General features: G+C 40.2%; 2 gene segments (V, D, J or C); both read left to right on the top strand.

Annotated features, from left to right (window-relative positions):
- Positions 1 to 4,179: 4,179 nt before the first annotated feature.
- Positions 4,180 to 4,649, top strand: LOC119908096 (the record flags this gene model as incomplete). The annotated part of the segment is given in 2 exon segments: positions 4,180 to 4,231; positions 4,339 to 4,649. Coding segments are annotated over 2 exon segments (363 nt in total), but the record flags the coding sequence as incomplete, so codon positions are not given.
- A 7,211-nt stretch (positions 4,650 to 11,860) lies between these two features.
- LOC119906682 lies at positions 11,861 to 12,339 on the top strand (the record flags this gene model as incomplete). The annotated part of the segment is given in 2 exon segments: positions 11,861 to 11,912; positions 12,020 to 12,339. Coding segments are annotated over 2 exon segments (372 nt in total), but the record flags the coding sequence as incomplete, so codon positions are not given.
- Positions 12,340 to 12,626: the final 287 nt, after the last annotated feature.

The raw sequence follows: 12,626 nt of genomic DNA, 5'->3' as shown, positions 1-12,626 counted from the left end.
CTGTCACGGAGAAATTAACTGAGAAGGAAAGAGGGAAACAATTATTGCATAGTGATAAAGCTCACCCGTTGCTGGATTTGGTTCTTAGTGGAAAAAACGGAGTGGTGTCTCTGTCGCGGTACAGCTGGCCATCAAACGTAAAGTTTATTCATCATCTGCAATAAGCTTCTTTCTTATCAGGAACAGGATCTCCTGGGGAAACCGGTTGTTCATGCTGCAGTTGGTTCCTCTCAGCTCCCTGCCGCGGCCTTTAACCAGTTCCTTCTGCTTGAAGTGTTCAAACTTCGCGACCATGGGCCTGGGTTCTCCCAGGCGGTACACTCGATCAAAGGCAAGCGTCCGGGAGCTTCAGATGATTTTGAATGAAGCTCCTTTGGGGCTTCATCCGCCTTCTCCGGGACAGACCCGCTATAAGGAATTTTGGACAGGGGGACAACATTTTCCAAACTGGGCCCCTCATTTACTCACCTCAGTGATATTAAATAATTTTAGTTCAGTTAGAAACTCCTGCACTTTAGCTCATGTGTTTCAGCAGGTTTCTGCTGATGTTCAAATTTTTCTGAACATTCAGAATATCCCCCACATATCTGTGTTCTCTGACAGGTCCAGAAAAAAGTCATAATATTACAACAATAATGTCATCATGTATGAGAATTAATAATATACTGTAACAGTCTACCTGCCATATACTCTGCTGTGCATACACCTGCGATGTTGGGCTGCTGAACGTCTGCAGACACAGAACCGTTTGGGACTGTACTACCAGATGATAGGAGGAGGTAAACGAAACTAACTGAAACTAACTGAAAACACTTTTGTTCAGGCAGAAATCTCACCATAAATCCACACAAATGTTCACTTTAGCACCTCAGATAAAGAGCAGCTCACAGTCCCAAACAGAGGAGACCTGCGCCTCAGATTTTAGATGTTTTTTTTGGAAAACTCTTTCAGTTATTTACTGTGACTCACAGCACGATATCAAATCGCATCAGCTGTGAGTTCACACGGTTATCAGATGACAAGTTTGAAATATGTTTTAATGACAACAATAAATTTATTTTTCATGTAAATACATCTAAAAAGTTTTGTTATTTATAAAAGACCGTTAGTAAAGTGTCTAACTTGATCACATTTAAGGGTTAACCATAGACCTTTGCATGGGCCCCAAGGCCTCGGGCCGGGGTCATCTGTACCCTTTGACCCCCCCCCCTGACGGCGGGCCTGCTCCGTGATGCCCAAAATTACCAGATTATCCCGCATACTACGAGCCTGGAGATTGATGATCGCTCCTCCAATGTGTTTATTTTCCGCCGAGAGCCACATCATTCCCTCCGTGAGGGATTTAACCAAACCTTGGCGGACCTTATTTTCTGCCGCGAGCTCAACCACCCGTTTCTGGCTGAACTCAAGGGATTCCCGCAGACCCTGTAACTCTTTCTGAAGTACTTCCACCAGAATTAATCGGGCATCAAAGCTAGACGATTTCTTGTCTATTGAATCCAGGATCTCTGTGAAATCTGCGCCTTGTGAGGAGACTGCTTCCGGTGATGCTCCAGGTGAATCTTCAGTGTAGTTTCTCTTTGATTTCCCCATGGCCACTCGGTGAAAACACTCATCAATGTAAACTTCAAGCTCCTCCAAACACTCGTCTTCGAGGTCCTCCAGAGCGATTTGACTGTTAATATTTGTTGGCTTAAATTGGCGGATTGTTTGTTTTCATGAAATGTTTGTTTAGCTGCGCGCTGCCATGTTTGAATTACACCAAGTCTCACAAGATTACACAAATGCTCACCGTGTCATCTCCCGTTCCACATGCCTCTCTGTTTTCAAATTTGAATACTTTGACCAGTGACATCCAGCAAGCTCATGCCACTAATTACTGTAAAAAATAAAAGATTAAACTGGACAAAACAAATTGTCACAAATCAATGAATCAATTTACTACCAGACTTTTCAATGTCCACTCCATGTAAATATGTAAATATGTAGGGAAATGCTATATATACATATCTACTGTAGATGAGTTGAAAAGTAGATAAGTTACTAGTGGTAGCAACATTTTAACATTTGTTTAGTTTTTTAAAAGAGAATATTTATTTCTATGTAAAGAAGAAGCCCGTTTCAACACTTTCTGCCAATCACACACTTCATAACATAAAGTATTACCTCATTTACATTTAAATATGTATTAAATTACCTTTGCTACCAAACAAAAAAGAACAATAAGTTTAATAAAGCTGGTGTCCCTAAAGCTTTAAGGAATCCACAAAGGATGAATACATGCCTTTTAACTTAATTAAACATTTCGGGGTTATTATGGAACTTTTAACACAGCATGATCTGTTCTTTTTTTAAAGATATTTTTTGGGAATTTGTAGCCTGTATTTTCAATAGAACAGTGAAACCCAGGTTGCTGCAGTAAGGACTCAGCCTTATAAATGGGGAAAGTGCTCTACCAAGTGAGCCAGCCGCTCCCCTGAACTGTTACTTTCACAATAACATAAATGAAAACAAGTATTGTGATGAACTGATTTTAATTGTGTAGAAATAATCAAAATTACATCAAGAAAATAAACTTGCAATTGAAAAACACAATTAGAGAGTGACTGAGGGGAAAGTAGAGACACAGAGAGAGGGTGTTACAGATTTCAGAGAACAGTAGCAGAGTCCCAGTGAGTCAGGTCAGGACTGGGAACACTGGTCTCTCCTCAGTGTCTCTGAGACCAGAGCCTGGGAGCCCTGGGTGGCCTCACAGGTCACAGAGCCCACCTTCCTCCACTGGTCTGCAGGGAGCCTCAGGGTGCTGCTCCAGCTGTAGCGGCCGTCCTTCTCCAGCACCCCGGGGCTCCTGCTCTCCTCCCAGCTGCTGCTGCTGCTGCTGCCGTCCACCTTCCAGGCCAGACTCCAGTCTGAGGGGAAGCCCTTGTTGGCCAGGCACATGAGCGTGGCCTTCCCCTGCTGCAGCTCCTCACTGGAGGGGGGCAGCACCGTCAGGGTGGGACGGACATCACCTAGGAGACACCAATCAGCTTAGAGGACACCTTTACTGTGTGAGAGCTGATTTTCTCCTTTAAGGAGTTTCTGTCAGATGTTTTTTCTGCTCCACCAGTCACTCACTCACACATTGTTTCACTTCCCTTTAAGAAGCCTCTCATGCAAATCAGCACAGAGAGAATCATCATACAGAATGACCTGAAATATATCAAACTAATTGACAATAATCAAATGTTCTTCATCCAGATTTCAATAATTACCAAAGTGTTTCTACACTTACATGAACAGCTTTAGTGATGAGGTGAACCAAATACACAATATGCAACATTTTGAAACACCCATTTTTATATTTCCTCTGTTCAATTTTACGTGGAGAAAGTGAATTGTATAAAATCATCCATCCATCATCAACCGCTTATCCTGCGTACAGGGTCACGGGGTTGTATTTAATCATAACTAAAGTTATTATTGTTATTATTTATCTGTTCTCCACTTCAAGCTGTTTGAATTTCAGTGTGAGTAATGTGTAAAGAAATGTTTAGTAAAGCTACTGGTAAATGCGGAGAAATAAAACCCAATCACTGAAACAAACTAAATATATTTATCTCCATCAAACATTCAAAAGCTGAATTTAAAATATCAATAAAAGTCAACCACAGTGAGAAAAACACATTGAGCTGCACTACAAAAACCTCTCACTGTAGAGAGACACGGCTCTCTGACTTTGACACAAACAAACTCACCAAAAATAGTCTCTGATTGTAATATTTTATCAGCCGAAATGTAAAATTAAGACAGTCACACAAGTTTCCAGAATGGATGTTTTAGTTAGATATATTAATGTTAAATTCAATTTCTATATTTGTTCTTTGGCAATTTAGGCAGAAGATATTTTGAAACAAAGTATATCTTGTAGCATGAAACCAAAATCATGTAAAAAAGATTTTAAACCATTTCAGATGAATACTCTGATAAACTGATTGATCCACTGATAAACAGCATCATCAGAGTAATCCAAGTCCCTGCTGGAATCAGTCAGAGCATTTCCATAGAGAGCCACTTTGCATCAGCAGCACCATGCTCCAGTGCTCTGGGAGAGTTTATAGTCCTGAGAGTTGAACACTGGATGACTGACAGCTGTCCTTCATGACAAGAGAAGCCACAGAAATCCTCCTCATCAAAAACATGACTTTGATCTGCGTCCTCATCTGGACTCTCCTCTGCTGCTGCTTCACAGGTAAAGTCCAGAGAATCAAACTCCTCACCTCTATGAACATCCGTCCCTCTGAAATGAAGCCGACAAAACCATGACGCTGCTTTATGTTTTTGTCTCTGTATCCTCAGAGTCCAGAGGCCAGGTCACAGTGACTCAGCCTGGAGCAGTGAGCTCTGCTCTGGGAGGCTCCGTCTCCATCAGATGTAGGACCAGTCAGAATGTTTACAATTCTAACCGTTTACACTGGTACCAACAGAGAGATGGAGAAAGTCCTAAACTCCTCATTTATCGTGCTAGCACTCGAGCATCAGGGATTCCAGATCGTTTTACAGGCAGTGGATCAAACTCTGACTTCACTCTGACCATCAGTGGAGTCCAGACTGAAGATGCAGCAGTTTACTACTGTCAGAGTGAACATAACATCAACAGTCAGTGGTTGTTCACACAGTGAAAAAGCGTCGTACAAAAACCTCCCTCAGTCAGACTGAACAGAAACTGAAGTGACTGCTGCAGCTGGAAGCTACTGCAGAGACTGATACACTTCACTGAGGACACACACACACACACTTTCATCAAATAGATTGAACATTTCAACATGTTTGAACTAACCACCTATGAACATGTATCACTACAAGTTCAATGATTAAAAATATCTTTAAATTAAATTTCTCCATCACAGCTTCTCACCATTCATCCATATCTCATTATAATCCCATTGTCTAGTCTGGTTTGCCAATTAATAAAAAAGAGCCAAACTGGAACAGTTAATGAGAAAGGTATCGGTCATCACCTTTGACCTCAGCCTCTCACTGGATCTCAGGTTTTTCAGCTATTTCCAGTTAAAATAAAATATGAACACACATCAGCACCAGAAACCTTCATAACCAAAGATGGCAGAGCAGGACAGAGAGGGCAGATGTGAAGAACAACATGTAGCACAGACTTACTGCTTCTGTTAAAATGGCTTCCTTCCACACCAGCTTCTACCTGCTTTAGGATAACAGATAAACACTGTCTGGTTGTACTGACAAAACTATCAGATGTGTTCTGTACATGGCCCTTAATGCCTTTTTTTATTATCCCCTGATCTTATAAAATACTAGTTATCTGACCCTGTGGTAAACCCGGTCTCTAATGGAATGTGATTATTAAAAACAAAGACAGTAGTTATTCCCGTAATTGGACACCACTGATGAGATGAATAGGTCTTTATTTTTTTCTACATACACAGACTGAGTTGTCATCACTTTCATTGGGCTTGTTGTTTAAAACATTCCTGGGGTTAAAATCTCACAGTCATGTTGTATCATTTTATGCTGATTATATCCTGCTCTGTATTTCTGTTGCTAAAATTAAGTCTAAACAACATATGAATCTTCATTAAGAGGAATCTCCTGTGATACGAGATAAATGGTGGTTTTATATTAACATGCTTTATAGTTAGTGGTACCCCAGTTATTAAAGTATGAACAAGTGACATTAAAAAACGACAGTCTTGCTATTATTGTGTCTTCATACCTTATTCAAATGACTGGTCCTATTATTAGATGTATGGCAAAAAAAAGAAAATCATGACATGTCAAACTTGAAAAAAATATAAATATAATCCACAAGGAAAGCAGTATTTAATGAGATTTTTTATTGTGTTGAACTATTAAAACCACCAATAATACAACAGGCAAGAACACTTAATGTTAAAACGTGTAAAGGGAAAAAGACAGAACCAGAGAGAGAGAGAGAGACAGATGTGAAGTTTTCATGAATTTGGATAAAACTTTTTGGTCTCTGCCTTATTGATCAACAATAAACAGCATAACAACACGCAGTAAATATTCAATAAATTACAAATGAGAGTTAAAGATTGCCAGATATTGAGACATACGTAAAAGAAGTGTTTCTTTTCTCACCTGCTGAGCTCAGTAACCTTGGCATAAGGCAGGCATCACTGCTGAACCATGGCAACAAACAGGTTTCACTACAAATTTAAAGAAGTTAAAATGACATTTTGTTTCTGTGATGCATTCATGTTTAAAGGTTCAGTGTGTAAGTTTTAGTAGCATCTCGTGGTGAGGGTGGCGGTTTGCAGCCAACGGCTCACTGTGCATTCACGTGCTCCTCGGATGGTCCCATTTCCCGAGTTGTGAAGTCGTTCTTCCGACTTCTGGTGTGTTCATGCGCTCTTATGTCGGAATGTGGAATCAACATGGACGCTACTACAAAGATGTGTTAGATTAGCATTATCAGAGAAATTTAATTTCTAAATCCAACAACAAAAAGGCTGTGAAAACTTTCAACACATGGTCCTCTTTTAATATGTATATATGATACAGACTACCCCTGGCAAAGTATTTATTATTTGTGTCTTCTTATATTTGTACGCTGTTTTCTATACTTTTTTATGTCCCATTTACACTTTATTCTTCTTTTTGCAATAAAGGAAATTGAAAATAAATCCAATTATTTCAACACCACATGAATGCACCATCAGTCACCGCTCAGCCCTTCTTTTCCAAGCATGCAGGAGAAGCTACGGTGGCCGACACGTTAGGTCGGCTCTTGGGTTAAATAATATGTGTGGTCCTCCATTTGTCCAAATTTCACTACTACTGCTACTGTAAAAACATGACGACTTCCATGTAAGAGGACCCTCGGTGTAGATAGATAGAAATGGCTCATTCTAAGGTGATAAAAACATAACGGTTCATTATGTAAGGTCTTTATACAATACTGAAAACATAGTTATGGATATTATATTGCATTTCTGTCAAAAGATCCTCCTAAATATTGTACACTGAACCTTTAATAAGCACATGTAAGGTTGAAAAAATACATTTTACAATAATCTTCACATAGATCAATTAAAACATATGAAAATACTTTTTTTTGTCAGACCGAAAACATGATATCTTGAAACTGCTGAAATTTAATTCTTGTGATACAAAACTGGTTAACTGAAGAAGATTTTAATCTGTTGGAGGACATAATGTAGTGCATTCAAGAATCATTGCAACAGCTAAAATACAGCAATGTCTACAGTTATGAAATAAAATTAACTTTGGTTATTAAAAGAGTCAAATTTACTTACAGTTAACATCCAGTCTGGGTTCACTGACAGCAAATGAAGCATTAAAATTCACACAGCACAGCAGGTGACTGACAGTTCTTTGTAACCTCTACCTGTTACCTGTTCTGGTACTGACACAGCATTAGAATTGGAATGTGCAATAACTCCATTAGAAAAAACAGAAGCAGTCATCTTACAAATTTTTATACAGAGCAGTAACAATGGTGCTAAAAAGATAATTTGTACTGGTTGTACTGCAACTTTGTGTACAAAAACCTCCCTCAGTCAGACTGAACAGAAACTGAACTGACTGCTGCAGCTGGAAGCTACTGCAGAGACTGATACACTTCACTGAGGACACACACACACACACACACACACACACACACACTGTGCTCCCAGCCGTTAAGAGGCCAGTGTTGATCAGTGGCTGTCCAGGCCTTTCAGACAAAAATGGACATTGGTGCACAGAGATTGTCTGGACAGATACAAAACAGATCCAAATGGACTGAGCTGGAGGGGGCGGGACGGATGCTAGTGACAGGAAACAACTGGGACACACACACTGGGTGAGTCACAATTTCTCACAGAAAAATAAAAACTTAAGCACATTGAAGGTAAAAAAAAAACAAAGTAATACTATATTAATTTATTAGTAAATGCTGATGAGCTTGAACAGCCTACATTGGTGATGAATGATAACCACAAAGAGTTTAGGAAACTGCCACTGGTTCGTGAAAGGTTTCACAACACACCCTCACAACTTTTGTCAAACATGCTCAATCTGCCTAAGACACAACACAGGGAGGGGATTACAGGTTTCATTAGCAGCACATCCACCACCAGATGAACCGTTTAACCACCTTATGAGGGAGGTTTTTAACTAAACCCAAGCAAAGGCAAAAAAGTACTGTTGATGATAGTTGATATGTTTCCAAAATGGATAGAAGTTTTTCCCTCTCCAGCAACAAAGCCGATGCAGTCTCCCGCCAGGAGGTTTTGTGGTGGTTGTGGAGGCTGAAAGAGCTACATGGATACATACCAGCCACTGCAGGAAGGTGCCTGCACCAGAACAGTAACAGATCAACATGCGTGCACAATCAGCAGCTGCACCACTGTTTTCCCTGACCTTGTGTTGTGAGTGAAGGAGGGATTGGGAACGCTTAGGCACCCTTTGTCTCGGACTCACAGGCTGTTAGACAGCAAACATCAACACAAGGGAGCTAGTGGAAAAACTCCTGGTCTCATCACTGCTGATTTAAGAGTGAGTAGCATGTTTGTCTCTGGAAGGAGACATCCATGGGACCCAGTCAGACACCCAGACATGTGTGGGCCTACGAGGAACAACACAGATGTTTGCTGCCATTGCAATAACATTAACAGTGCCTCTGTTGCAGTTCTTAGATCACAAGTATGATGCACAAAAGCCACCACAACAGAACACCACAGTGAACTACACACAGGCATTGACATCACATAGCAGTGTTAGAGGCAAGAGAAGCACCCAAAGAGGCTGGGATGCTTGGATAATTTTAATAACTCCTCTTGTACGTTTGTGCCCAACAATACAGCTCCAGATGGTTCGGTGACCCCAGTGCTGGAAGGAATGTGTTCGCTACGAGAAGAACTTGCAGAGAACTCTGAAGTGGACACTAATATGTTTGACTGGTCTGATTCTGTATTTGCTAAATAAAAAGCCTTAGTGATGCCCATACTAGCAGGCCTAATGATTGCTGTAGCGCTGTTACCTCTCTGTGGATGTTGCATTATTCCATGTGCCAGAGGTTTGACTGTAAGAGCTATTGATAAATGTGTGTCTATTCAAATGATCACACTCCATGAACAGTGACCCAGATTCGTTTTCTTGGTTAAACTGGTGTAGATTACATCATGATGCCTTTCTATGACCTGATGATCTTTTTGTAATGCTGTATATTCTTGAGTGATCAAAGAATGCTCACAAGGGAGGAGTATGTGATGGAAATTTGATATTGGTGTTTACTGTTTCACCCTGCATGCTTCATCAGAATAGACCAATGTGTCACTGTGTGGTATATGCAACACTGACATAAAATCTTTGGTTTGAAAATCTGAGATAAGAACCATCTCATGTTGAAAGTACTTTATATTTCATTTTTAATCCTTGAAACGTATTGAGTAATGTAGATTTGTACAAACTACATTTTAAATGAATTCATTAAAACACCTGCTTTCATTCTTTAATTCACATTTTGTTTATACCTGCATTTAGAAAGTTCTCTTAATGCAGCTATAAAGAGAAACTTTACAGTGTCTCTGCTAAACAGAGACTCTGTAAGGTGAGACTCAAGGAGAACAAGAAATTACCTCAGATATAATCCTGCACTGATAAAATGAAGGAAAATGCATCTTTGTTGGTAAAAAATAAAACTATCATGAAATATTATTCCATTTGAAATAACGTTTTTTATTTTCTTACAGTGTTAACAGCATGAGCATTATTACATCAATGAAGCTTCACTACTTAAAGTTGAATATTGTTAATATGATCTGATGACAGAGTAACAGAGTACAGTCACTATAACAGAAAACAACAGATTTGAATGAACTGGTCTTTATTGTGTTGAAATAATCCAAATTAAATCCAGTAAACAAACTTTAACCATGAAACATGTGATTAGAGAATGACTTAAGGAAAGAAAGAGACACAGACAAGAGAGAGTTACAGAGTTCAGAGAGCAGAGTAAAACCAGTAGCAGAGTCCCAGTGAGTCAGGTCAGGACTGGGAACACTGGTCTCTCCTCAGTGTCTCTGAGACCAGAGCCTGGGAGCCCTGGGTGGCCTCACAGGTCACAGAGCCCACCTTCCTCCACTGGTCTGCAGGGAGCCTCAGGGTGCTGCTCCAGCTGTAGCGGCCGTCCTTCTCCAGCACCCCGGGGCTCCTGCTCTCCTCCCAGCTGCTGCTGCTGCTGCTGCCGTCCACCTTCCAGGCCAGACTCCAGTCTGAGGGGAAGCCCTTGTTGGCCAGGCACATGAGCGTGGCCTTCCCCTGCTGCAGCTCCTCACTGGAGGGGGGCAGCACCGTCAGGGTGGGACGGACATCACCTAGGAGACACCAATCAGCTTAGAGGACACCTTTACTGTGTGAGAGCTGAGTTTCTCCTTTAAGGAGTTTCTGTCAGATGTTTTTTCTGCTCCACCAGTCACTCACTCACACATTGTTTCACTTCCCTTTAAGAAGCCTCTCATGCAAATCAGCACAGAGAGAATCATCATACAGAATGACCTGAAATATATCAAACTAATTGACAACAATCAAATGTTCTTCATCCAGATTTCAATCATTACCAAAGTGTTTCTACACTTACATGAACAGCTTTAGTGATGAGGTGAACCAAATACACAATATGCAACATTTTGAAACACCCATTTTTATATTTCCTCTGTTCAATTTTACGTGGAGAAAGTGAATTGTATTTAATCATCCATCCATCATCAACCGCTTATCCTGCGTACAGGGTCGCGGGGTTGTATTTAATCATAACTAAAGTTATTATTGTTATTATTTATCTTTTCTCCACTTCAAGCTGTTTGAATTTCAGTGTGAGTAATGTGTAAAGAAATGTTTAGTAAAGCTGCTGATAAATGAGGAGAAATAAAACAAACTAAATATATTTATCTCCAACAAACATTCAAAAGCTGAATTTAAAATATCAATAAAAGTCAACCACAGTGAAAAAACACATTGAGCTGCACTACAAAAAACCCTCACTGTAGACTTTTTCAGACTGAACTAAAGCTACAACCTCTCAAGATACAACTTAACCATTAAAGATGGAAATCATTTTCCCTTTTGCTAATATATAAGATATTCATTGCAATGAGTTGAGGTTTTTTTTGGTGAAGGGAACTTTGTTTCCTAGTGCAAAATATTCTATTATACATTATACATTAATATGGAAATTCAAAAGGTTTTTTGGCATGCTGAATATAAAAGAAAAAAACAACAACTTAAAAGTTTTGTTAAAGGTTTGACTTACTTCCAACATCCAGTCTGGTTCCTCCACCGAACGTTTCCCACAGTGATACAAACTCATTGAGCCGCCGTACAAAAACCTCTCACTGTAGAGAGACACGGCTCTCTGACTTTGACACAAACAAACTCACAAAAATAGTTTCTGTTTGTAATATTTTATCAGCTGAAATGTAAAATTAAGACAGTCACACAAATTTCCAGAATGGATGTTTTAGTTAGATATATTAATGTTAAATTCAATTTCTATATTTGTTCTTTGGCAATTTAGACAGAAGATATTTTGAAACAAAATATATCTTGTAGCATGAAACCAAATCATGTAAAAAAGATTTTAAACCATTTCAGATGAATACTCTGATAAACTGATTGATCCACTGATAAACAGCATCATCAGAGTAATCCAAGTCCCTGCTGGAATCAGTCGGAGCATTTCCATAGAGAGCCACTTTGCATCAGCAGCACCATGCTCCAGTGCTCTGGGAGAGTTTATAGTCCTGAGAGTTGAACACTGGATGACTGACAGCTGTCCTTCATGACAACAGAAGCCACAGAAATCCTCCTCATCAAAAACATGACTTTGATCTGCGTCCTCATCTGGACTCTCCTCTGCTGCTGCTTCACAGGTAAAGTCCAGAGAATCAAACTCCTCTCCTCTATGAACATCCGTCCCTCTGAAATGAAGCCCACAAAACCATGACGCTGCTTTATGTTTTTGTCTCTGTATCCTCAGAGTCCAGAGGCCAGGTCACAGTGACTCAGCCTGGAGCAGTGAGCTCTGCTCTGGGAGGCTCCGTCTCCATCAGATGTAGGACCAGTCAGAATGTTTATTTTGCAGGCAACTACCACCATTTAGCCTGGTACCAACAGAGAGATGGAGAAACTCCTAAACTCCTCATTTATCGTGCTAGCACTCGAGCATCAGGGATTCCAGATCGTTTTACAGGCAGTGGATCAAACTCTGACTTCACTCTGACCATCAGTGGAGTCCAGACTGAAGATGCAGCAGTTTACTACTGTCAGAGTGAACATAACATCAACAGTCAGTGGTTGTTCACACAGTGAAAAAGCGTCGTACAAAAACCTCCCTCAGTCAGACTGAACAGAAACTGAATTGAGTGCTGCAGCTGGAAGCTACTGCAGAGACTGATACACTTCACTGAGGACACACACACACACACACACACACACACACACACACACACACACATGCTTTACACACACAACTTCATCAAATAGACTGAACATTTCACTGTTGCTCTAACCACCAATGAACATGTATCAAAACAACTTGCCACAAGGGGCAATCATCGGGATCATTAAACAACATTTGACATTTT

This window comes from Micropterus salmoides, unplaced genomic scaffold (genome assembly GCF_014851395.1).
Source record: "Micropterus salmoides isolate LMB-PRFRI ecotype aquatic unplaced genomic scaffold, ASM1485139v1 Ms_hic_scaffold_17, whole genome shotgun sequence".
In the NCBI taxonomy this organism is placed as follows: domain Eukaryota; kingdom Metazoa; phylum Chordata; class Actinopteri; order Centrarchiformes; family Centrarchidae; genus Micropterus; species Micropterus salmoides.
This window is presented reverse-complemented; position numbering and strand designations above follow the sequence as displayed.